We start from the raw sequence: 24,368 nt of genomic DNA, 5'->3' as shown, positions 1-24,368 counted from the left end.
CGACCAAGTGTTAATGTTTTCTGATATGTTTGGTTTTGATTAGTTATTTCCGTCGTGATTGACAGCTGACACAGTAGCCCCACCCTCGACAGCTACTGTGATCTAAATGATGTCATCAACACAAGCTGGCAGAGTTCGTATCTGTGATATTTTGGCTTCATTTCTGAATAGTGGAAAGAAGTGGAGATGCGTCGTCCATTTTTTATTTACAGTTATGTCTTTCAAAGATGGTGATTCCTTTCCCACATTAAAATCTACAGGAATCCCACACTCAAGTGCATTTATTTTTTGTGGCCGCTTCTTTCATTCTTTCTTCAGCAAGAGAGAAAAAGTTTTTTTCATTATCTTGTGCCATATCAGTAATCCACGTTGTGACAGCTCAACTGACATGTTTGGTTCCAGCAGCTCAGAAAAAGGCAACATGATACTCCCCGACAAATTCTCCTGAACGAGGTTTCAGCTTCTTAACTTTTAGCTCCGTCACTGCATAACACCGTCTCTGTCAGATTATGCTCTTGTGAAAGCTGATTGTCGGATACGCAAACTCCACCAAAGAGCTTTAACTTGATCCAAGAGCATTAGTCCTCAACACCCGTCCAGTTTACCTGCATGTTTGCGGATGTACTGATGCTTGAGATTTGCCTTTTGTCATCACTGCAACCGTGTCTCCGCAAACTAGACTGACTGGCTTTGTATTTCACTTAAACAAAGAGAAATCGGTTTTCTTTAAAACACTTTCTGCATCCACTTCTTTTCAGCAGCAACACTTTTGACTCCCCTTGAATTATTAGAACACAAAATACTTGTTCTCTATTTTTACCTGTTAACACCGTTCTTTTAAATATCAGCCCCCCTTCCCCTGCAGAGGCTGAAAGCTGCACTATATGTGTGGAACTTTGCTTTTGCTCCGCTCCCTACAGGGCCCCAGGATCAGGCCTTCCCATGGAGACTGATCAATTTTAATGTGCCAGAGGTCGACCTTCCATTAACCATGTTCAAACAAACCTCTCCCCTTGCACAACAGTGAGCCACAGCAACAGCAACGAGGGAATGAGCCGGCCTGCTAGCCTGTTAGCTAACTCTGCTGTTCTCCACGATGTAATTGATGGAGATGAGAGGAAATAACACATTACGCTGGTTTATGACAACAACACAGGTGGTTGCAATTGGGCGAGAGCGAATGAAGTTATCAGTCAGGCGTGACCTGATTCTGTTTGTTGGGCACATTCTGAATTCACTTCCCCTGAGCAGCCACATGATTAATGACAGGCAGGGTGTGGGCAGCACCATGCCGGACCTCAGCTGATGAATTATTAGAACCTCAGTGGCCCACAAAGGAGCGGTTCATTTATCGTGAGACACCTTTTTTTTTCCCAAACAGAAGAAAGACATTCTAAACGTGAAAAACAAAGATTACGCTGCAGAAAATATGATGGATGACATCAGAAAATCTCATTGCGGATTCCTATTAAAGCTGAGATGATTAGTCAGGTAATCAAAAGTTGATTAACAATTATGAAGATCGTTTTTCAAGCAATAATGGGCGGGAAAAAACAAGTGATTGGAGCTTTGCAAATGCAAATATTCACGGAAAAGGTATTTTCTGAGGACACCATATGTTTTTTAAATGATTGAATTTTCCACTTTCCTCTCAACAGAGGATATTTATATTCTTAATATGTGCAAATTGGAAATCAGGAGGCTGGCAGAAGTTAGATGCACGTTTTTGATGCAGGATTGTGGCTGATATTGATTGAAAAACATATTATTAATGACTCCCCCCCCTCCCCCCTTGGTTTCTTTTCCCAACACTTAAGATATAAGACTAATGTACTTTTAGAGAGCACTTGTTCATCACATATCTAAATGGTGCAGTTAACAATTTGCATATATTTACCAAACCCTTTGGCCCAATTATAATTCTCTGGAGTGGAGGCTGGAGACTGATTTTACAATTCTGCACCCCGACCAAGTGGAACAGTCATTACTTAACCACCTCCACTCAGCAGAAGAACTAGAAGTGCAACTCTGAGGTGTCTTTTGAATACAAAGCACAAAATAAATAGTTGCGCCTGTTGCCTCGGCTGCAGTGTCTTCACTGCAAAGTGGCCGTTCATTTAGCAACTCATCTGAACTTGAAATGAGACAACGTAGATTGGGTTGCTTCAGTCACAAGCGGCTGTTGACTTCTTTTAAGATAATGTGGTTATGCTTCGCTTCAGGGTCCCACTGTCGCTCGCCGACTCTGCCTCGCTCTGCCTCCCACGTACTCCTGCACCTTCATCGCTCAGCTTCCCCTCCCTCCACAGGTGCCGGTTGGGTGTTACCATGGAAACCAGGATGGTGATGCAGCGAGAGCGGGAGGAGCAGTCGTCCCAGATGTCTCACAGTATGCAGCTGTCCTCCCAGATCAAGAAGAGGACCTTCACTTCCAGGTGCACACACCATTACCGAAATGTGGCTGGACACAGCATCAGAGACCAAATGTATCCGAGATTATTCTGAGGATGGACAGTAATAGTTTAAAAACAGCATCCAGAAGAACAACCAACCAAAAATTATTTTACAATAAAATCAATATCTATGATACTGACAACAGGTTTTGTGTGTGTAGCCAGATTCAGGTTATTTCTCTCCATCTCCTAGATCTCCATTGAAAACACAGGGTGATTTCTTCCATCATACGATAAATGTAGAATTCAGGTGGGAAGTTTGTGTAAACTCATCACGGACCTGACTTACTTCTTTGAACTGCTCTGCTTCTGGGGCAGAATGAATACAACATATCTTTAATATTTAAAAAATTTGTTTCAATGATTTACATCCTCAATAAGAACAAATTGGTCATATGTTTGAATCCCTTGCTCAGGTCTTTGTAATGGGATTTGTAAACAATAAGGCAAATACAGAATATTGCATTATCCTTAAAAACACCAGTTTACTTTAATCCACTCATAAATACTTACAACTGGAGAATTCACTGTATTTGCTGTTGTCTGCGATGAAACTAAAGAGACATTGGCTCATTTAGTTTGACCACCAATAACACAGACCATTTATCATGGTTTGGGAGCATAAACAGAGTCTTATGAATCATAACCTTTCTTACCAAACTGCTTTTGTGTTTCCTGACAAAAAAAGAAACTCTAATCAGAATTATTCAGCAGTAGCTTCAGAGGTTTCCCCTGAATTCTACAACAGTGAAAATAACTATGTTCATCTCAACAAGGCATTTGTCTCATATTCAGCCCTTTACCCTGATTCTAATTAAAACAAGAGAAAAATCCCGGTAACATGTTGAAATAATTCAGTATCTCCGGCTTTAGGCATTTGTCAGAAATTATCTTGAAATGAGACAAAATAAGGAAAAGCCATTGCTCAGGTATCAGGAAACAGACGCTTGAGGCCACAGACCTCATGAAACAAGCTGATTAATATTTGAAATGATCTCATACAGCAGGTACATTTCTTCATTTATTAGAAAAAACACAATTTGGAACAAATGGAACAGATTAATTGATCGAGTTAAGACTGAGGCTGTTTTGCGTTAAGCCCACATTTTTCCATCAGAGAACATCGTCCTTTATCCTTCTTCTGTGTTCACAGACTCTGCCCCAAATTTACACCTAAATAAATAACGAAGTAGATAAAGTTGATTTGTATATTGTTGAATAATTGATGCAAAGCTGTTCACGGCTGATTTGTTTTTTCAGTGGGAGGATGACATGACGTATGTATTTAAGGGGAAACACGGCTGCTTATTCTGAGCCCTGTGAGACATCACATTCACTAAAGTGCAACCTGGGGACCAGTGGAATTAGCTGTGAGCTCAATGCACACTCATGCAACATTCACTTGTCACTGAGTCCCACTGCCCCACAGAGACGTCAGCACCAGGTATTAGGGCGTCTCTGTTTTGGCAGTTCAGCCCGATTTATGCACACGTTAATATGTGGATAGAAGCACTAAATAAACCAGCTGAATTACTATGAAGTGAGTAGTGCTATTGTGTTGTGGATATAAGGTGAAATGGTGAGTAAACAGAAGGTGTTCCAGTTCAACTACTGGTTTCCAAGACAAATAGTAAATGGGACTTCCCTATAGCACAAGCATTGTAAAACACAGCAGCTCTCAAAATAAGATATAAAACAAATTGCACACACTCATAAATAACAGTCCCTTAAACATGCCTTATTTTTTCTATCAAGATGGAAAAACGCCCAATTACACAATTACACAATGTTAAAGAAAGTAATGAATATATATGATATTTAATGGGTTCTTCCTTGGTTCATGTCCCACCCCTCCACAAAACGTAGTTAGTAGTAATAGTAGTTTTTTCTGTAATCCTGCAAACTGACAAACAAATGCAGATGAAAAGAAAACTTTTTATCGCGGTGCATGAAGTAGTTCTGCAGGCTTGTCCTGAGCACTTGAAACCTTTTCCTCTCTTGTGGTTTAAAAGCTCAAGTTCAACAAACAGCAGCCGAAAAAAAACATTGTCAAGTTCAAAGAACAGATCATGACTCACAACACACCTGAGATATCTTTAAATTTTTCAGGAAATTTTGTGGAAACTTCTGTCTATCTACTTCTGCAATCTACAATTCCACGACAACTGGGTAAAACCTGTTTGCCCGGATCAATCTCCGGGACTGACATGGACGCACTTCTTTACATATCCTGGGTATGTGGATATATATGCACTAGAAACAACCTGATGACAACCTCTGAGAGCAAGACAAACACTTCCTTTGTTTGGCTGCAGAAGCATGAATAAGCCGTGTGAGACTGGGTGACAGCTCGACAACGATCAGGGAAGAGAAATGCAGCTGTTACATAAGTTAGATGCACAGAACAAAGAACCGGTTTATGATGGGGCCTCTAATGCTGAACCCTCGCAGCCACACAGACGTGGAAACCGTGAATTATCATTAAATCTGCCTCCATTGCATTATATCTTATTTTGCTTTTATCGAACCTTTCCACCAAAGTCATGAATAAAAACTTTTTTTGAATTATTTGCTGCTCTTTACAAGTTGCATGATTTTGAATCTTTCACTCACTCAGTCCTTGAAGTGATGTAATAGTAATGTTCAGATACTCTACTATACTGGGAGGATACAGCAGCATACACACGTAGCCTGTTCAGCTGCTGTGTGGCATTAGAAAAAAAATTATATTGCACACAAACTTCACTAACGCTACCAAATGAGTCCAGTGAGATCTCATATGAATCACTCCTACTGTGCTCTAATAGTCTCAAGTCAAATTTACTTTCATTTCAAGAGCCCCCCTGCTGCAGTGAGTCATTAAATTAGGCTAACCTGGGGGGTCTCCACCGCTAAATGAATGGATGTGGACCCATTCCATCATTATTCTATCACTGTTGGTTCAGTTGATCTTAGAGCTTATGTCTTTTTCTGTGTAAAAAAAAAAAAAAAGATCCAAGAGAGAAAGAGGGAGAGAGAGAGCAGGTGCATCGTGAAATTTAAACTTCGAACGCCCTCAGTGGAAGAATACTCAGATGTATCTTCATGTTAGACTGAACAACTTCGCCTCTGGGCGGCTTCCCACACAAAACTACTAAATAACAGCTGCGCAACAACAGTTTTAGAAAAATCTATTTTTTCTCCTTGTTTGCACAATAAGCTCACAGGTACGGGATGTGTTTTAGCACAAGTTGTTGACGTGCACACAACAATGATGACAATTTACCCAGTGCCTCTCAGGTTCCCTCTTTTTTGTTTCCTCCTGCTGGTTACGCCAAGTTAATATATTTTGAGGAAGCCTGTTGTTTATAAAAAACACATTAAATGCTCAACCTCCGTTCCCCTGCACACAGTAGCAGTGTAATCTGTTCTCTGAGGCTTTGCTTGCGTGGTTCGTCCGTGCTCCTGTTCGTATGCATGCCATGAGTGTTTCTGTCCGTGTGTGTATATATCTGTGGCCGTGCTCCCCAGCCCCGAGCTCCGCACTACATTATTCAACGGCCCGGGCCTCTCGGCACACACTCAGGGAAGCTAAACAAAGCAAAAGAGAAAAATAAGACGGCAAAAGCAGAAGTTGTCCTCGGAGGGCTGTGAAATGGGGAAATCTCTCAGCTTACAAACAAAAGAAAAGGAGAAGTAACGTCAATTTGCATTGCCATTTGTAAGATGGCTGGTTCAAAGCAACGCCTGAGGCCAGGTAGTGGTTGTTGGCGTGCAACACACACCTGGGTGTACACACAGTTCAGACAGACAAACATGTCATTTCTGTGTTTATCCCTTTCCAGTGTTGTACTGTAATGTAGTATAACACTGGGCAAAAGGGTTTTGTAACTATTAACCCATTAAACAGACAGAAACGTATATGAAAAGCATTAAAACTCTAAATATCACGTCACTGAGGTTGTAATTAAACGTGTATTAGTCGTCTGAATTAAAGAAAAACTTAAATTAATGCATCTTCTATTACAAAACTGTCTTTCAACATCTTTGCCTCAAGTGGCCTTGTCCCCAGCGACACAGCAACGCCCCTTGTTTAATGGGGATGCACTGAAAAGGTCAGCTCAGTTTAGTGTTGGCTCTTTACATGGTGAGCTCATGCTTGAGTATAGCTTTACACACACCATTTATCTATTGTCTGTCTGTGTGTGTCTGCGTGACAATGTGCCCGCGATAAAGACACTAACCAAGTCTAAATAGAGAGAGACAGCAGCTGGCAGTGTCTTTGATTTGTCGTCACTTTACTGTGCGTGTCCAGTGACGACAACACAAACTGCTCCATCACCAGCGGACACAGACACATTGTGGATTAAAACACGAACATTGCAGCTGATGACCTCCTGTAACCATCACAATTACAACCGCCATTGTCCCGTGAACAACCTATTGAATTATATCCAAAACCCTTTTTTGATTCATTACCGCTGTCGCACCAGCAGCTCCTGTCGCTCCCGGTTATATAAGCTCCCTGCAAACAATAGAGCGTGTGTGTCTACACCAGTCAGAAAAAAGGGGAAACACTGACAGAGCAGAAGCAGATGATTCGGGTCCTAACATTTCACAATCAGGGCCCCGCAGTTTGCACTGGCAGCTCATAGCTCATAGCTCATAGCTAGACAATGTCGATAACCGGTGATAACGCCAAATAACTCGCGATGTTAAAAAAGTGATGAAGAATTCCGTGATCATGGGTAGTTTTCGTATAACCTCGCCTACAAACAAACAAAAGCAACCAACAAACAAACAGACGAGGGTGAAAACACAACAAACTTGGCAGAGGGAAACACAAAAAGCAGCATTTTGAATTATCAGCTGAATCTGAATATCCCATCGTAATGTTTCGGACAACATGTGAGTGTTTGCGCTCGGCAGAGATAAATCTGCCGTGTTGCACGTCGCTTGCTTTCCCCTGAGCCGCAAAGATTGACAGAGAGTATTAGTGCGACAAACAACACACACGCTGACGTATTTCAAAGAGTCCCCGCTTCTCGTGGATTCTCACTTTCTTTGCAGTTTTGCCGTTTTTTGTTTGAATTTTGGTTCGTCACTGTTTATCTTGCTAGTCCTTCACGAGAGGAAGAGGAGACAGAATATATCCATTACAGACGCTTTTTGTAAGATAAGAGTTGCCGGCTTTAAAGCGAATCCCCTGGAGTTTGAGAATGAATCAAAGCTCATGTTTCTGGTGTTTGCCTGCATTACTGCGGCTCTGACTGACGTGTGGCCTCCTCTGCCGCTCACACTGAGGAGGGAGAGTCACTGCTGCTTTCTAGTGGCGGAGCAGAATAACTGTCTGATGAACTTGGGATTAGATAACGTGTCATAAACCATGAACAGGCGTGCTAATAAGAGCACTCAATCCCTCCATCAGCAGAATGAATAACTGTTCTTTAATCCTTCACCTGTGTCATTGGACGATTTGCAAGATTGTGTTAATCAGCCTTTGTTTCCTTCCTCCCTCAACGTTCTCTGGATGTCACAGTGATGAGGACGCCTCCTACTCGGACTTCTATCCCATCATCCCCGCTGACGTCATGTCCGTCAAGGAGATCCTGAGCGGGGACAGCTTCCCCCGACACAGGACATGGTGAGGCACAAAATACACTCAGTGAGCACTTTATTAGGAACATCTGCCTAACTGCTCGCTCACCTCACGTAGCTCGTTCATGAAGCTATCCAATCATGTGGCAGCAGTGCAATGGCAATAAAATGGCAATAATTCTAAAATGTAATTATCAAACAATCTTAATGAGGCTTGTTATTTTACATAACCATAAACTTTATCATAAAATGTCAAATTGCGCATCTTTTGTGCATTGTTTATTCTGTAAAATAAAACATTTCCTATTGGTTAATATAAACACAGACACATATGTTTGTGAGGCTCATATCGGTTTTTATAGACCAAACAATAAATCCCCCAGGCTCTAATAAAGTTTAGGAAGAACTTGATTGATTAATTGATGAAATACCAGACTGTCTAAAAAGACTAAATATCAAATACAGTACAGCTTATGAGGTTTTGCAGTTAAATAGTTATTATACTATATAAATATTGTAGGTATAATATCGTCATATCACCCACCCATAACAAGATTAATATCATAGTAAGCATCTAATTAGTATTTTGTAGATTGACATAAAACAGAGAATTAACCTTTATTTTGGACTTATAGGACCATAGCAGTTTAGAAATAAAATACAAATATTTACAAAATACACAGGTAGTTGTAGTTATAAGATGAAATGTTTTAAAAACATATTTGTGCTGTAAGAGCACATTGGGACATAAAGACGGCAGAAAGCTTTATTATTTCTCCAGCATCCTGCAGCGCAATCACATTAATACAACAGACAAGCTGTAGCACCCAGCTGGCAACTTAAGTAATACAGTAGTTTAGAGAGTTTAGATAATTAAAACGTTTTTTTTGACAAACTTTTAATAGCTGAGGTTTACAACAATAAATCAATGACGAGATGGAGCGAATTCAAATCTCCATCTGTCCTCTCCATCAGTCCGTCACTGCATCCTCTCTCTTCACTCGGTGGATTCAAGTCTCACTGGAGCTTTTCTCTGCATTGACAACACGAGAGTCTCAGTGAACAACGGAAATCAGAGCTCTTTCTTCAGCCTCGTCTGTCAGTGAAAGGCCAGCTGGGGGACCAGCCCCATCATTCGCCGTTTCATGTCATGAAGCCGATAAACCACAACCATTCGACTGAGTCCTCCAGCAGGAACTAGTTCCTCTGTATTGACGGAGACGGAAGAGAAGTCACATCTCACTGGAGAAGAGTTTGAGTTGATGATTAGTTTAATTGGTCAGAAAACTATTCAAGTGATTCTATGAGGAAACGCGCTTGATAATGTCTCTTTTGTCTTAAACTAGATTTGGGATTTGGAAAAGTAGTGGCTGTAGTTTAGAGTGAAGGACCATAAAACCTTTACTAACTTTCATAGATCAACTGATTAATGATTAAAGCGAGAAATAGGAAGTAAATTAATTGATAGTAAAAATGATCATCAGTTACAAGCCCTGAATAAAGTTTCAACTCTAATCACAAGCATTAACCGTTCTTCCTTAAGGCAGGACTCTTTAAAACTTAATTATGTTATAATTCAGGACGTGCAGGTTATATTTCATTAACCAAAGTTTAGAGGTTTAAAAAGTCAGCATGTGGCTGGAAGCTGGACTTGATTTGCTGCCAATCAAGAAAAAGTATTTAACTCCTGAATCAGAATCTGAGAGGATTTTGTTGAAGTGTGAGACATCTTTAACTTTCTAAGTGTGTTGGGATCATGTTTTCAGGACAGGATTACTGCTCAGCTGTCACAAGTAGGATGCCGAATATCTTTTTTCAAAAACCAAGTCCCAGAGCGGGGATGTTTAGGTCACAGGGAACAGGAAGCCTCTTGTGGTCTAATTTCCTTTACAGAAATCCCTTTACTACTGTGGGGGCACCTCGTCCCGTCTGGGTCACAGAGTATCTGCGCTGGGACTCAATACCACTTTCACTTTTGGAGGATTAACGGCAGCCCTCTTGCCTTTTCTCAAATTCATCCAGAACCTGAATTGGACTCGTGTTGTGTCAAAAAGGATTTGACGTGACTTCTTCATCGCCGCTAAAAATAACAGATATATTCTTCTTAAAGCGATGAAAGGAGCCTCTGGATGGGAGGTGGCTGCCAAAGAGAGAGTACGCGGACTGACAGGGGTCACAATGACATTTGAAGACGACACTGTGGACGAGGAGGGAGAGTGAAAAGGGGAGGAAGTCATCGAGGATGAAATCGCACCCTCTTGAAAGACAAAAACACATCTGACAGTAATGAACCTCAGCTGCTGCAGCAACGTGGCGCTGCCAACTTGGCATCTCATTAGTTCTCCCACCGCAACCCTGCATCTCATCAACATCCCCGTCCGCTAACATGCTTTAGCTCCAAATCATCTTTTTTCTCTCACCTTCATATTTTTTCCTCCCATTAAAACCCTCTAGATTACACACGGTCAAGTCCTCGTCCAACCAAACCTGCATTCTTCCCCAGTCTCGTCTGCCTCAGGAGCAGTGAGACAGATGTGGAGTGGGTGGATATTTAAGGCTGAAAACCTAATGATGCAGAAGGTGATTGACTCCTCCCAGGATAAGAGCGGACGGACGGGAGGATGAAGTCGAGAGCTCTCGGGGATTGGTTCACTATTTCTGGAAGGCCCGAGTCTTCCAGGATGAAGCAGCATGACATTTGTTTTGATTTGTGTGGAAAATGAGACGCGCCGGATCTTCCTGCGCCGGTGCGTGTGGCTCAAATCACGCATTACTGTCTGATTCACATAATGGTTTCTCCGTTATCTCCTCCTGGTGGTTAAGGGGTGGCATGTAAATTATGCAGCTGACTCATGCATGCCCAGTTTCTCTGGGCAGGAGGGGTTTGCTGTTCTTCACACCAATAAGCAATATTAAAATTTCCTTTCGGAGCAATAATTAAGCTATAAAACCTCTCACACCCGCTGACTTGATGTGTTCCAGCGGTTCATTCCCCTCAAGGCTTAAAATCCCTGAGCCCTCAGATTAAAAGCACTGACAGACACATACTTTACTAAACACGCCCGTGGCAGAAAAAGTCCAAAACCTGTGTTTCTGGGAACCTCAAGATATCAGTGTGCGTTTGCATGTACTTGTCTGCAAATGCATCTATGCATACGTAATTATTTTCATGTTTATTCATGTTGTTTGTGCACTGTAGGGCCAGTGGCCATCTCTGTTTGTTGGGGCTGTGTGTGCATGTGTGTGTCTGTGTGTGTGTGTGTGTGTGTGTGTGTGTGTGTGTGTGTGTGTGTGTGTGTGTGTGTGTGTGTGTGTGTGTGTGTGTGTGTTTGTTACGTGTTCAAATAATTAAGCCCTGGGGAGCGTCAATCAAAAGACTATTCAGGATTCACACCCCTCAGGCGATGAGAGAGGGGAGCGTTAAAATGCTGTATTTAGAAGTCAGGAAAAATTCATGACCATGTGAGTTGGAGTGTGTAAACTGCACATGCATGTACATGAGAGAATGTGCGAGTCCATGTATATGTGCAGGTCCAGCAGATGCAGGCCAGATAGGGATTCACTGATCTGCAGCGAAGACGTAAAATAAGAAACAGGCCGGAACCTCAGTCCACAGCCACGACAGTTGCCCTACTTACAATGCCACCTTCATAGAAGAATTCTTCTGAGTGAATAGGCTATCACAGCTATCTGCCATCTCCTTGACGACAAACTTGATGAAAGAGAAGTCAAGGATGTCACACAGCCGGCGATGCACTACAGCTTTGAACTGTCCACACCTGAAGGATTCCTGGAGCGGTGCGCATCCATCACAAGAGAGATGTGAGACGGCCCGCCCTGCGTCTCCTCCCAGCGATGTGAAGCAGACGTGGCAGCGGGGCTTGATGTTCCACTCGTAAAAACTTCTCAGAACCCCGTGAACGTGTGTGAGGGCGTGAAATGACACGTGGGTGTAAACGGAGCAGCAAACCACCAAACTCATCACAGAGCCTTTTAAACGACAGGCTGCCAGATATCATAGAAGTAGCATTTGTCTGTAAATTTGGACAGAGTGAAATGTTTAGGTGCCAAGAAAAGCACGTCCTCTGATGGACACGTGTTGTTGTTGTTGTGACTGGTTGTGTGGCCTCAATTTAAATTCTTAAGCCATCTTTACGGCTAAAACAAGTTGGTTTATAAACAGAGACACAGTCCCTAACATATTGACATGTGTGCTGCGTTCACCAGGGAGATCCTGAAGGAAACACTGGCTGCTGATGAAGAGTATTACAGAGATAAATGGACCATGTTTGGAAACGAGGCTGAGAAGGTGGAGCTGGCTGTGATCAGGGGCCAGCATGTGTTACGCACACGGATTGACAAAAAGGCCCTTCGCAGACAGGTACTAAGCAAGTGTTGGTCTCAGGAACAAATGTTTTTTGGCTTTGCATAATTGCCCCCTAGTCGAGAGCGTGTTTTTCCAGTGCACAACCACCATCAGATCATTCAAGTTATTACCAGAATTAATGTATCAGTATGTTACTTTTCATCATATCTGCAGAAACTATCTGTAAACTTTGCACCTTGTGTATCCGTCTTCCCCTCAGGCAGAAAAGAAGGCATCTGCCCACATGAAATACCTGGAGCGTCTGAGTCAGAAGGTCCCAGACTTTCCAATCCCACTCAGGGCTCACTGCGTCTGGGAGGGCATGACAGTCCAACTCTGCTGCACCGTCCAGGGCTGTCCACCCCCGAAGGTCACATGGTAAGACTCCGCAGCGCTCCATTCTTTTGGCCTTAAAAGCCCCACTGTGAAACCTTTAAGACATTTCTATTACATTCTATTGTCGGGGTCGTATTACAGACTGGTGTCCTTTTTTTTATTTTCATCTCTCTCATGACTGGAGTAAGTTAGACGAGGAAAAGTCTCATGAACATTAATCATAACTTTCAGGGAACAATTGAAAGCTATAACTTCTGAAAGTTTGAGGGGAAGTATGAGGATATGTACAGCAGCAAAAAAAACAAACAGGCGTCATGACACAAACACGACTTGAATACCAACCTCTGTATTAATATGAAAGTACCTGCGTTAATTCGGGCTACGTGCCAAACTGTCGACCTTGATACTTGAGCTGCTGTGAGACTCGCTGATGAAAAGACTGTGCGCTCAGTATTCATGAAGCTCAGCTGAGGTACTGATAACCTGCAGCTATGGGTTCCACCATCCGATATGGGATCAAGCTCAATGAGCTGCAAACGCCTGCCCCTCAACAATGGCCCCGCACAAGGCAGAATCAGATCAAATGCCCCCTCTGGCTGTTCTAGACTTAGCCGCACTGGCATTTGCTTCGTGAAAGATGTGCATGAGTAACCAGTGGGCAAAGGTGTGAAGCACCCAAGTGAAGCCTGTTGATCACTTCTGTTTTAATGTTAATTATAAAACCAAAATGTCTGACAGACTTCAACCTATTTACCTTTTTACCTCAGGTACAAAAATGGTGCACCCCTGATTTTATCTGAACAGCCGTGGAATTACAGCCTGCAACAGAAATTTGGACTTAACTCACTGGAAATCAGAAGGTAGGTCACAAGCTTGAATCCCTGATTAAATGTACAATATGTAACTTCTCATGCTAAGGGTCTCTTAATCAGAACAGTAATATAACACCTAGTTTGGTGACATTGTGAAGCAGCATGGGAAAATTAGCTAACTGGCTAGCAGAGTGCTTTTCCTTAGTCATTCATCGTTTGAAGTTCTCGCTGATATGACGAAATATACGATATGAGGCAACCAAAATGAAACGGCCCGTTACCTTGAATAAAATTTGCGATTTCTCTTTAAAGGTTCAGTGTGTAGGATTTGGTGACATCTAGTGGTGGAGTTTCATGTTGCAGCTGAATACCCCTCACCTCCCCCAAACACGAAAGAGAACCTGTGGTAGCCTTCTGTTGTCATCAAAACTCAAAAGGTTTTTTAGTTTGTCCAGTCTGGGCTACTGTAAAAAAAAAACATGGCAGCCTCCGTAGAGAGAAACAGCTCGAATTAAAAATAAATAGCTCGTGGGTGAGATCTTGAAATCCTGTTATGAGATCAAACATGGCTGTCAAACTGAAAACTAAATACTGCATGTTTCCTCTAGCACAATCTTAATCCTAATTCACAACAGGGAAGTAGGTTAGTGCTCGAAAATGTTTCCAAAACGTCCTTATTGCGGCAACAACTTCAACATCTTGCAGATTTTAAATATGTGACTCGCTCTGTATCCTGCGAAAGGTGCTGTCCTGAAGATGCTGGCAAGTATAAAGTGGTGGCTCAGAGTCCCCTGGGTGAGGCTACGACCTTCGCAACACTTGTGGTGAAATGTGAGTAGCTTCTTGTGTCATATCCGCTCTACACAACCTCGTATCGCACCTGGACACACCCACGTAAATATAAAAAACTGTTTATCCATAGTGTGTGTGTTTAGATTTTATTGGGTTATAGTGGTGATTTTTTTCATACAAACTGTGTTGTGTTGGTTTTACAATAGCCCTATTAGATAAAAACCTGTTATCACTCAAACTGACAACATCTAATAAGGATTAAATGCAATAAATAGTTAGTCGACCTTTCTCTTCACTATCAGGAATAGTTTACTTACAATGTGGATGATGTTAAATGTAAAATCGCCACGAATTAACATAAACATAACATAACAACTCATAATCAAGTTTAATGGATCAACAATGTTCGATGTTACCATGGGTTTGAAATATGAATATTAGAAGATATATTTTTTTCAAATTTCAAACATCAGTATTGGTAATGGCCTCAAAATATCCAGTATACATCCGGCTATAAAATGGGGATTTAAATTTGTCAGACTTTCATTAACGCCCTCAGGGTGATGATGCTGTCGAAGCCAAATTATGATCAGATACATCCAAGTTGTGTAATCCCTCCCATCTCATCACGGGTGAAGTCAGATGTAGTTTCTGTTTTAGAGAAACTGATGATTACGTTTCGCACCCCCCCCACGACCCTTGTTTCTATATGAACGTGATATTTGGATGAGAATCGACAGCATTAGAATCAGGGAAGACAGATCCCATTGCAGCTCTCATGCATAAGGAATTACAACGAGGACATTCGGTGTTAGTGGTGAGTAATAACTGCCACAGCGAGCAACATGGCCTCACAGCCCTGTGGCAGAAACATTCATAATAATAATGTGCTTTTTTTTTTTGCACTTGTTAAATGACCCCCGTATCTTCTGTGGCTGGCAGTAAGGCTCCCTGACACATCAATAAGCTGGTCAGGGCTTTAATGAGACAGTTGAAGGTTTCTCCTCGCTATCAATATTTCACAGGGGTTTTTTTCGGGGGTTAAAAATAGATTAAAGGGAGTATTAGATGTGACTTGCATTAATGTGTCATTGCCAGGTTTTATTTGTCTGCTGTCTCTCGCTATCTCCCGCAGCCTCACAGTATCATTCGCTCTGTCTCTGTCTCCCATCTCCCTCCCTCCCTGCCTCTCCCTCCGATCCGTCGGGCCCTGTCGCTCTGCGATGCAGCATATCAAGGAGCCGGGGCCGGTTCAGAGAGCTGGCAGACCCCCGGTAAGTTTCACGCCAAGGCCTAATGAAAAGTGTCCCCTTTCATTTTCTCCACCGCCCTTTGAAGTTCCTCCCCGCACCAGTAAACCAGGGTGGGCTGGGAAGAGCTTTGAAGAGCGTGACACAACATCTCTGCTCTGCTGTACACGCTGCACCTCATAAAGGAAGATGGGGATGGATTGAAAGGGGGCAGTGCGTTAGAGGCGTTTGTTTGCCATGGCGGTTAGTGTTTCTGTGTGGGTGTCCAGGGGAGTAGGAGTGTAAGAAAGACGGGGGATAGTTGCTATAGGGATCGAAAGCCTTGCTTCCAAATGAGCAGACATGGCAGTCATGTATATTTCATTCCAGGGACAGCAGGGGGATTTATTCCGTTTTGCTCCAAGCTGTGGAGCATCGTATATTGGCTGTGGCACTCTTTGGCCTAGATTATCCTCCACCATGTGTAAGGATGAGGACATTTTCAGCCAGATCTTGCTCAGTATCTGATCGCGCTCGCTGTGCATGTGGCCACTGGAGCTATGTTGATGTTCGTCTTTGAATTAAGATGTTGTCATCGTGCGCCGAAAACTCTCAGGGTGGATGGAAAGGTCAGCTACGCATGAAACTTTGATGCAGTCGACGCTGATTTATTTTGACAGTGAATGCAACACCTCAACCAAGTGCTTTTATTCTAACTAGGAACCGAACTGTTCCTGAACATAAACCGTGCAGTTTATAAACCAAACCATGAACAATATCTTAATCAAATATTTTGAAGGGTTAGAAACCAATTGTGTAAATGTCCTATCCTGTTTTTGAGGATACTATGCAATGTGATGTTGGCTAATACTGATGAAATGTATTATTTTTAAATATATATTCAGATATATTTCACATTATGAATATTTTACACATCATATACTGCCATATAATCTCCACCACTTGGAAGGAAAACCACTGGTGAACCTTTATGTCCTTGTCATTCTGGTTCATCTGGGATGCACAGTATGCAGATAGCATTCAGCCTATAGCAATGCAAACGTGCAGGAATATCTATATTTCAAACTCCAAAATAACACAAAGGTGCAATCTGTGTAATTTTTCACATCCAAAGTTTAGAGCTGTATTAAATTAGGTGTATGTTTAAATGTTGAGGACGACCTGAATACATCTGATTAGGACAAATACATTTGATAAAAGCTTATGCTTTCTTATTCAACTGTTTTTACCTTTGGAGTTTATCGTTGTTTTGACACCAACATTTTACTACACTGCAGAAACGCTGCGTCAGCACCAGCCAACACATTCCACACCACACACACACGGAAACAAAATTGTAATTATTTCGAATTAAGCTTCATCAGCTCGTAATGGCATCAGGGCCTTCCGAGGAATTACACGCTGCTTTTTATGTGGCTGATAATTGATTTTTATCACATTTACCGACATGAATCACTCAATAAACAAAAGCACAACTGTGGTGAATTCATTTTAATCATCATCGCACTGAGGGGACGCAGGAGATTGAGCATCTGAATGATGGGAAACCAAGATCTAAGTGGTCCACGCACGTTCCCTGTGATAGTCGGCGCCGCTAAGCAGAACACGATCATTATAAGAAACATGTCACACTCCCTCTGATTCATCCCTGAGAATAAGATTTGACGAGAGCTCGTGGCACACGTATATATATCTCACTTCCAGACTGCGCTGCTTCGCTGCTTTGACAAGTGGGAGAATAGTAGCTGAAGGAAAAACTTGTCAGGAATTGTTCACTTAAAATAGTAAAAGAAGAAATTGTCACATCTTCAGTTTTTTCCGCCGTCCTCTGTTGTTTCCTCCAGGGGACGCCTCTCCTCGCTGTCCTTTGTCTCTCTCGGATGAAGCAGAGGGTCTCTGTCTATTATTCCTCTGCCCATCTGCATGAGATGGTCTTTTTAGTTAATTAAGCTCCTCTGGTTTTGCTTTGTTCCGTTTCACTTCCCGTCACCGGAGAGCGGAATTGAAGAGCTTGTTACTGCGAGCGGAGAATAAAGACAAAGTGATGTCATAGCACAAAGGTACTCGATGATACAGAGACATCAGAGACTGCACTTTGACGAGGTTCGCTGACAGATCTTTGGAAATGATAAAGGAAGCAGCTCTTGATTGTTGTCATCCGCATTCATACGTAGAACATTCACGTTTATTCCTATCTTACCACGATCCTCCTCTACTTTCTCATTCCTCTCCTCTTTACCTGTCATGCTTGTCCAAAGGAGGTCAGCTCAGTTTTATTGTGCAACATCCAAAAAACAATCTGGAAATCCTTTTTGGTGCCTGTGTCTGGAGTGGACTTACTTTTCTATATCCGTTTTATCTCTGCGCTGTGGGCTCCCAGTGATAACAGATTTCTCTCCTCTTCATTTTTATCTTTTTACTGTTATTTTGGTAGTTTTCCTCCTGTTTACTGCAAATTGTATTTGTATTGTAATTGTATTCTCTCCCTGTTTCCTTCTATCCCTCGTGTCACCTTCCCTTCTAGGATCGAGGTTCGAGGAGGAGGCCCACTTCGGCTCCTGCTTCCCGCCCACTTGGGTGAAGGAGGGTGACAGTCTCGCCCTGAGGTGCACCTTCACCTCAGCTCTGCTGCCCTACCAGCAGGATGTCAGCTGGTTCAGAGACGGTAAATAGAATAACAGACGAGTCATGCGAGCTGGCATTATTGGCAGTTTGAATGGGTTTCCCTTTCATTTCCTTTTCCAGGTTTACAGCTGCATCAGTCCAACAACGTGGACATTAGGACGGTGGACAATGAGGCTTCCATCACTTTAAAGGCTGCACAGAAGGAGCATGAAGGTTTTTACACTGTGCAGCTGAAGACGTGGGATTCAAGTGAGGAACACAGGGCTTTTGTTTACATCACAGGTGAGGACCAACATGAACCGTTTCTATTCACTTTTATACATCTGACATTTATCAACACGTTAAAGGGATAGTTCACCCAAAAAGGAAAATTCACTCATTATCTTCTCACCACTTTGCCGATGGAGGGGGGGTGAACTGTTTGAGTCCACCTGAGAATCATTTGGTCGAGTTGATGGAAGACGTCACTTACATTGTTGAGTCCCATCTGTCGCTGGTCACCTTTTAATTCAAAGGTAATAAATATTGAACATATCTTGTGTCCAAGTCGCACCAAATTTGACGCTACACTTCCTGGGGCCCTTAACGATACACGTGCCAAGTGTGAAGGTGATAAGATGAACAGTTCTCGAGATGTGGAAGCTACAGACAGACGGAGATTTCTGGAATCAGTAAATAAATAATTATGAAGAAAATGTTTTTCTCAAACATTAGGTTGTTTTAATTTACACCAAAATATATGATTCAAAGGAACTTGATTTTTCTAGCAGCTAATGGAGAAGCACATTCACAAATGTCTGTTATGTCTCTACGTGTTGCAGCTTCATGACCGTATCACGACTTCAGCTGTTGCTTCAGGAGCTGCTGAGCTTTACTTTATAAACCTGCTCACGGACACTTTGTCACGCCAGTAAATATCTGTCAGCTCACATCAGAAGCTCCTCGGATACTAAGCGTCCTCTCCAAACAGCCTGCCAACATGTCTTTTAAGTGATATGCTTTATTCTGAAATATTCTGTTTGAAAACGACCCGACAAAACACACAGGGGAGTGACCTTGAGACCTTTGCATACAGATAAACCTGTTTTCGTGAGGAGAGCATCTGGATAAAATGGGCTTTGGCTAAAACCTTCACTCAAAATGCAATTTGTATTCATCAGATTTCAGTCCAACTTTAATTTCCTGATTCATACGCGGGAAATTGCACCATCAGTCAAGCTTTTCTGCAGCTGCCTTTATACTTTGTTTGCAGCGTGCATTTATATACCACACCAGCAGCCACTTGACTCATCAAACATTAGAAATGTGTCTGGGCATCTCTGCGAGGAGCCAATGGATGTGTGTGTGTGTGTGTGTGTGTTTCTCTGTATAATATCAGTACTTACTCATGCACCAGTGCACCTACACTGCCTCAGTCGTAGTATAACGTGAACTGAATCATTCTTGAGGATGAGGTGCACATACGGCCACCGACCACACAGCTGTACGCAAAATCTGCAGGTTTCTCTCGGTCGTGTATTAGATGTTCAGAGAATTCAAAAGTTCCCATAATAACGATTTTATGGTTTTCTCTTCAAATTTCTCAGTTTGTCCAAAATCTAAATATGTGAAAACGTGATATCTCCAGAAAAAAAAATACTTGTAGTAGTTAAATATTTGCATATTGACTAATTGACCTGTTTCTCCCTCTGTCTCGTCTTGTCTTCGACCAATAAATATAAGATTCCTTAGATGTTAATGATGAACCCTCATGACGAAGAAATGTAATTGAGGCTTTTATTATAAAACTGTAAATAAAAAGAAAACACAAATACAACCAAATATTGATGTAAATGCTCTTTTTTTCTGAATTACTTATTCTGTAAAACAAGATTTCTTATTGGCCTATATTGACAAACATTAATGCTGATTTAACCATTAACTCTAACTCTAATAATCATCACCTTTCATTCTCTGGTCCTAATAACTGTGATTTCATGAGTTGTGATACTTTGAACCTTCCCTCTCATCTTTCTGCAGATGCTTCCGCTGCAGTGTTGGGGGGTCCTGCCTCTCCTCTGGCCGTCCGGGTATCTGACGTCAACAGGGACTATGTCTTCCTCACCTGGCAGCCGCCCAGTGCTGATGGAGAATCCCCAGTGGACGGTTATTATGTGGAGAGGTGAGGCTCACTCTGGGGAGACGAAGCAGCAACTGATGCTGAAAGTTGAATCTTGACTTTGGAAACAAACTCCACAAGCTCCGTTCAGTAGCTGTTCACCAGCATCTGATCGTATCACACAGTCGCCCTCGGCAGATGGAGTTTTTCCGTAGTTGTCTCAGAAATGTAAATGTTCGAATTTTCCATTTTTCTGAGCCTTTTGAAGATTTCCTTTCTTTTCTTTTCGAGTGAGGTGAGGATTAAAATATGTCTCCAATGTCCCAGTTAATCCACTTCTCATGATTTCAAACAATCACTGTGAACACACTCTTTTAATAAACTAAACTAAGCTGTAACCAATGACAGCCTCTGTGACATCTGGAGAACTCATGAGTGGAGGTTTGCTCTGCAGAGGAATTGATGAATAATGATGAAGATGAATACACATTTTTTGATTTTCTCATATGAGAAGACAAACAAAATATCCTTTGGCATTAAAAATGTTTTAAAATGAATAAAACGGTTAATTGATTTAGAAAAAAAAGCAGATTTATTTAGAACCTTTTGAAAAATTATCCCCACATGCTTATCTGAGGGGGTTTTGATTATTACCTTACAACCAAAGATTATTTAGTTATTTTTATTAGATCTCTCACGGTGAGATCACATTGACGTAGTCTCCATAAAAAGGTTTGTTTTAGATTGGACGTTGAGCAATTTCCTGTGTTATGAGTCAACAGTAGTGGGACAGTAAGACGAGAAGCTTAATCTTGCTCTTTGTGCTGCTCCTGAGGAAATTGGATTAGGGCAGATAAAGATGGAGGTGTTGGCGACCAGCGGTGCTGTAATATCCATTTGGCAGAGTTCACATGAGATGGATTGTATACATGGTAATTATCAGCCCTAAACACTGTGTTAACAGCAGAGTCAAAGACTCCCGCAGGAGAACAGGTGCTGCACTTATCACCCAACACCAATCGATCACACGCATCCTGTACACGTGTGTGTTGGAGGAAGGGATGTGTGTGTTTGTAGTTGTGTGCATCTCTGTATGTTTCCTCTTTAATTGGTGTAGTGGATGCATCTCCTGAATGTTACTGGTTACAGGGTGAGGAAAGAGAAATGGAAGAGACCTCCCAGTTCCCTAGCAACACTTTATTGTTCGAGAGCTGCACTTTTCTGTCTTTGTTTGCTCCAAGAGGCAACAGTTTGTTATCAGCGTTGTATAATCGGGTCACAATTACAGGCCTTGCTGGGGTATTTACACACTTAGATGTGTTGTTGTGAAGGCGAAAGTGTTTTACAATTGGTTTCATAAAGCTGCGCCCTGCAGACTGCACATTAGGGGTTGAAACATCATGAATTTGGTTCTTTGTTTACCACTTATTTCGATGTCGACTTTCTTTATTATCGCATAAAATGTGGCTTCTTCAGGATTGATTCATCTCTTTCTCTCCCTCAGATATGAAGTCGGTCAGGGCGAGTGGGTGCGCTGCAACGTGCACATTCAGAAAGTGTGTCACTACCCAGTGTTTGGGCTGAAGGAAGGAACTCAGTACCAGTTCAGAGTCCGTGCCGTCAACAAGGCCGGAGCGGGACGTCCGTCCAAGGCCACCGAGCCCGTCCTCACTGCAGACCCCCTGCAGCACACCAGGACCCTGGGTAACACACACACTGACAATCAGATACCACATATTAACAACCTCTATGTCCATGACATTGTTTTACATCACAATTATAATTAACCAATTTATATTTTGCGATATTTTTTTTTTTTTGCTGCTTTTCTGGTATGTTTTTGCTTGTTGTGTATTTTTGTTGTAGTGCTGGTTTTTAGTGTTTGTTGTAGTTGTGTCTATGCATATTAAAGCCCATCTAAATTATAAATGTCCCAAAAATATTTTGGGGAATGTTACATCATCATCACAGCAAGGGAAACACAGATGGTGACATAACCTGATAAACTTCAAATGAAATGCAAATTAAAATCTGAAAATCTAAAGATTTATGCATCATCATCAGAAACTCACTTGATTTCACGAGGTTCACTTACAGTCTGTATTACTCATCATTATTTCTTCAGGAGCTCATCAGAAAAGATGAATAAACAAATATCCGTGTTAGTCTGTATAAGTTAATATTTAAAGCTCTGTGTTAAAGAGGATCAGAATATATTCGTGAACATTTAGTGTTAAGCCTTTTGTGGCTCCAGAGGAAGTTGTGATAAGTGACTTGAGGCGATATTGGTTTTGGCTGAAGACGAGTTTGAAACTCTTCATCTCTGCTTAAGGCTCGTGGCTTGAGGCCTTTTATTTTGAAGGGAAAGATGTTGACAGGACACATCAACTGCTTATAGGTTAGTCTGTATATTATGCATTTTTAATCCATGCAGGGTTTTTATATTTCCAGAACTTTTATTTGCAAGGCTTTGAAACTTTGCAGGAGGAAGCAGTAGTTTTCCTTCAGAAGATATTCCCTCTTTTGGCCTCTTGATGATGGAGAGCATTGCATAACACAAAAATCCTGCATCTGTGTTCAGTTGTGTTAAGATCTGGACACTGTGCAGTTCAACATCTGATTCCAACCATCCAGTGACCCCTCGTGTGCAGTTACATCTGCATGCATAGCGTTTCTTCATTATTTATTCAGACGTTTTCTCTAATTCCGTCTGGGCTTTGCTGTTAGTACTGCGGCAGCTTGTCTAATGGCCTCCTGCCGTGGACCGCTGGACTCTTATGAGATTATTTTTAAGGCGATATGTTTTCTTAAATACTTAATTTGCTGGAGGGATGGGAACAATCCAATGAGACGTTAAGTAAGTGTCTGAGTGTGTGTACGTGCATGTGTGGGCGCAGTGTGAGAGTGTGTGTGTGAAGCGGGGAGGACAGATGGGCTCTGGTCAGATGCTGTGGATCATTAAACACAGATGAAGGACGGACAGAAGGTTGACTTGCCTCCGGCCCCGCTCTCCATCCTTCCATGTCGCTCCCCCTCTCACTCCTTTGTGTCGCTCCAGCTCTGGCTCTCTCACCACTGGCTGCTCCTCTAACATTTGCACTAATAGTGTTGTCATGGGCTCTCGTATAACTTCATTACCCAGGTGTCTCTCCCCCTCTTTTTCCCTCTGCCTCCTCCTCCCTTTCTCCCTCTATCTCTCTCCATCTCATTCTCTTTTGTCAGCGGTCAAAGTGGCCAGAGGGAGGACCATCACCATTACAAAAGATGAACTGGAAGGTGAGAATGCTGCATTTTCATTTTGGTGTATTTTGCCATTTGAACATTTCTCGCCCCCCGGTTTCAAACAGCCATCCACGTTTCCCTGGCACACAGGGTGCAGCCTCCTTGCCTGTGGGAAGCCTCGGGCCCCGGGGCTTAATGCATCCTCATATTATATTTAACAATGAGCCGATGTGATAGTATGGCTGAGGCGATGAGCATTTGTTCCATTTGCAGAAATGAAAAGAACCAACAGTCCCTGGTGGGTCTCCGGGTAAATGCACTTAATGGCCTGAGGTGGTGTGAACGCCTGTGAAGAGGAGCTGATAACCTTGGCAATGTAACTCCTAGAGAGACGGAGGAGCAGGGATCAGTGTCTGGAACGACAACCAGAAAAATAAATGTAGTGGAGGAGGTGCATCCATGTTTTTTAGGTTTGGAGGGGAAAAACAAAGGATGCACGCAGACGAGTGCAGCTTTTATGGTTTTTCAAAACACCAGGAGTCACAGTAATCCAGTGAGATCAATCTTCATCCATCTAACTCTGACACGTGCTGCAGTACACACACACATTTTAAATGCTGCCTTAGGAATCGAGATCTATAAATATATATGTGCATAAATGTGTGTGGTATATATTATCTGCATTGCCTTGACCTACATTAAGACAGATGTGTATTTCTGTATATGAAGTGAAACTGTGGAGTTCTCTGGACAATGATTTAAAATGTTGCTCAAACAATATTCAATTTAAGGAAATGTACAAAGGGATAAAGTGGGCGTGCAGTGTGCTCGAGCTCT

General features: G+C 42.2%; 2 protein-coding genes across 2 annotated transcripts in view; both read left to right on the top strand.

Annotated features, from left to right (window-relative positions):
• Window positions 1-24,368, top strand: part of LOC118113339 (B-cell receptor CD22) — a 1,629,935-nt gene that overhangs the window by 862,062 nt on the left and 743,505 nt on the right. The window lies entirely within an intron of this gene.
• The window catches only part of myom3 (myomesin 3), a 49,416-nt gene that overhangs the window by 619 nt on the left and 24,429 nt on the right, over window positions 1-24,368 (top strand). The window contains exons 2-13 of the mRNA XM_035162993.2: window positions 2,310-2,435; window positions 7,972-8,076; window positions 12,258-12,411; window positions 12,617-12,774; window positions 13,500-13,592; window positions 14,287-14,375; window positions 15,566-15,610; window positions 18,111-18,251; window positions 18,332-18,493; window positions 20,231-20,372; window positions 21,814-22,013; window positions 23,532-23,585. Of these exons, the coding sequence (XP_035018884.1) occupies window positions 2,329-2,435; window positions 7,972-8,076; window positions 12,258-12,411; window positions 12,617-12,774; window positions 13,500-13,592; window positions 14,287-14,375; window positions 15,566-15,610; window positions 18,111-18,251; window positions 18,332-18,493; window positions 20,231-20,372; window positions 21,814-22,013; window positions 23,532-23,585 (1,450 nt within the window). The 5' untranslated portion in view covers window positions 2,310-2,328. The remainder of the gene's footprint in view (window positions 1-2,309; window positions 2,436-7,971; window positions 8,077-12,257; window positions 12,412-12,616; window positions 12,775-13,499; window positions 13,593-14,286; window positions 14,376-15,565; window positions 15,611-18,110; window positions 18,252-18,331; window positions 18,494-20,230; window positions 20,373-21,813; window positions 22,014-23,531; window positions 23,586-24,368) is intronic.

This window comes from Hippoglossus stenolepis, chromosome 8 (genome assembly GCF_022539355.2).
Source record: "Hippoglossus stenolepis isolate QCI-W04-F060 chromosome 8, HSTE1.2, whole genome shotgun sequence".
NCBI classification, from domain to species: domain Eukaryota; kingdom Metazoa; phylum Chordata; class Actinopteri; order Pleuronectiformes; family Pleuronectidae; genus Hippoglossus; species Hippoglossus stenolepis.
Note: the sequence above shows the minus strand (reverse complement) of the source record. Positions and strands in the feature narration are given on the sequence as shown.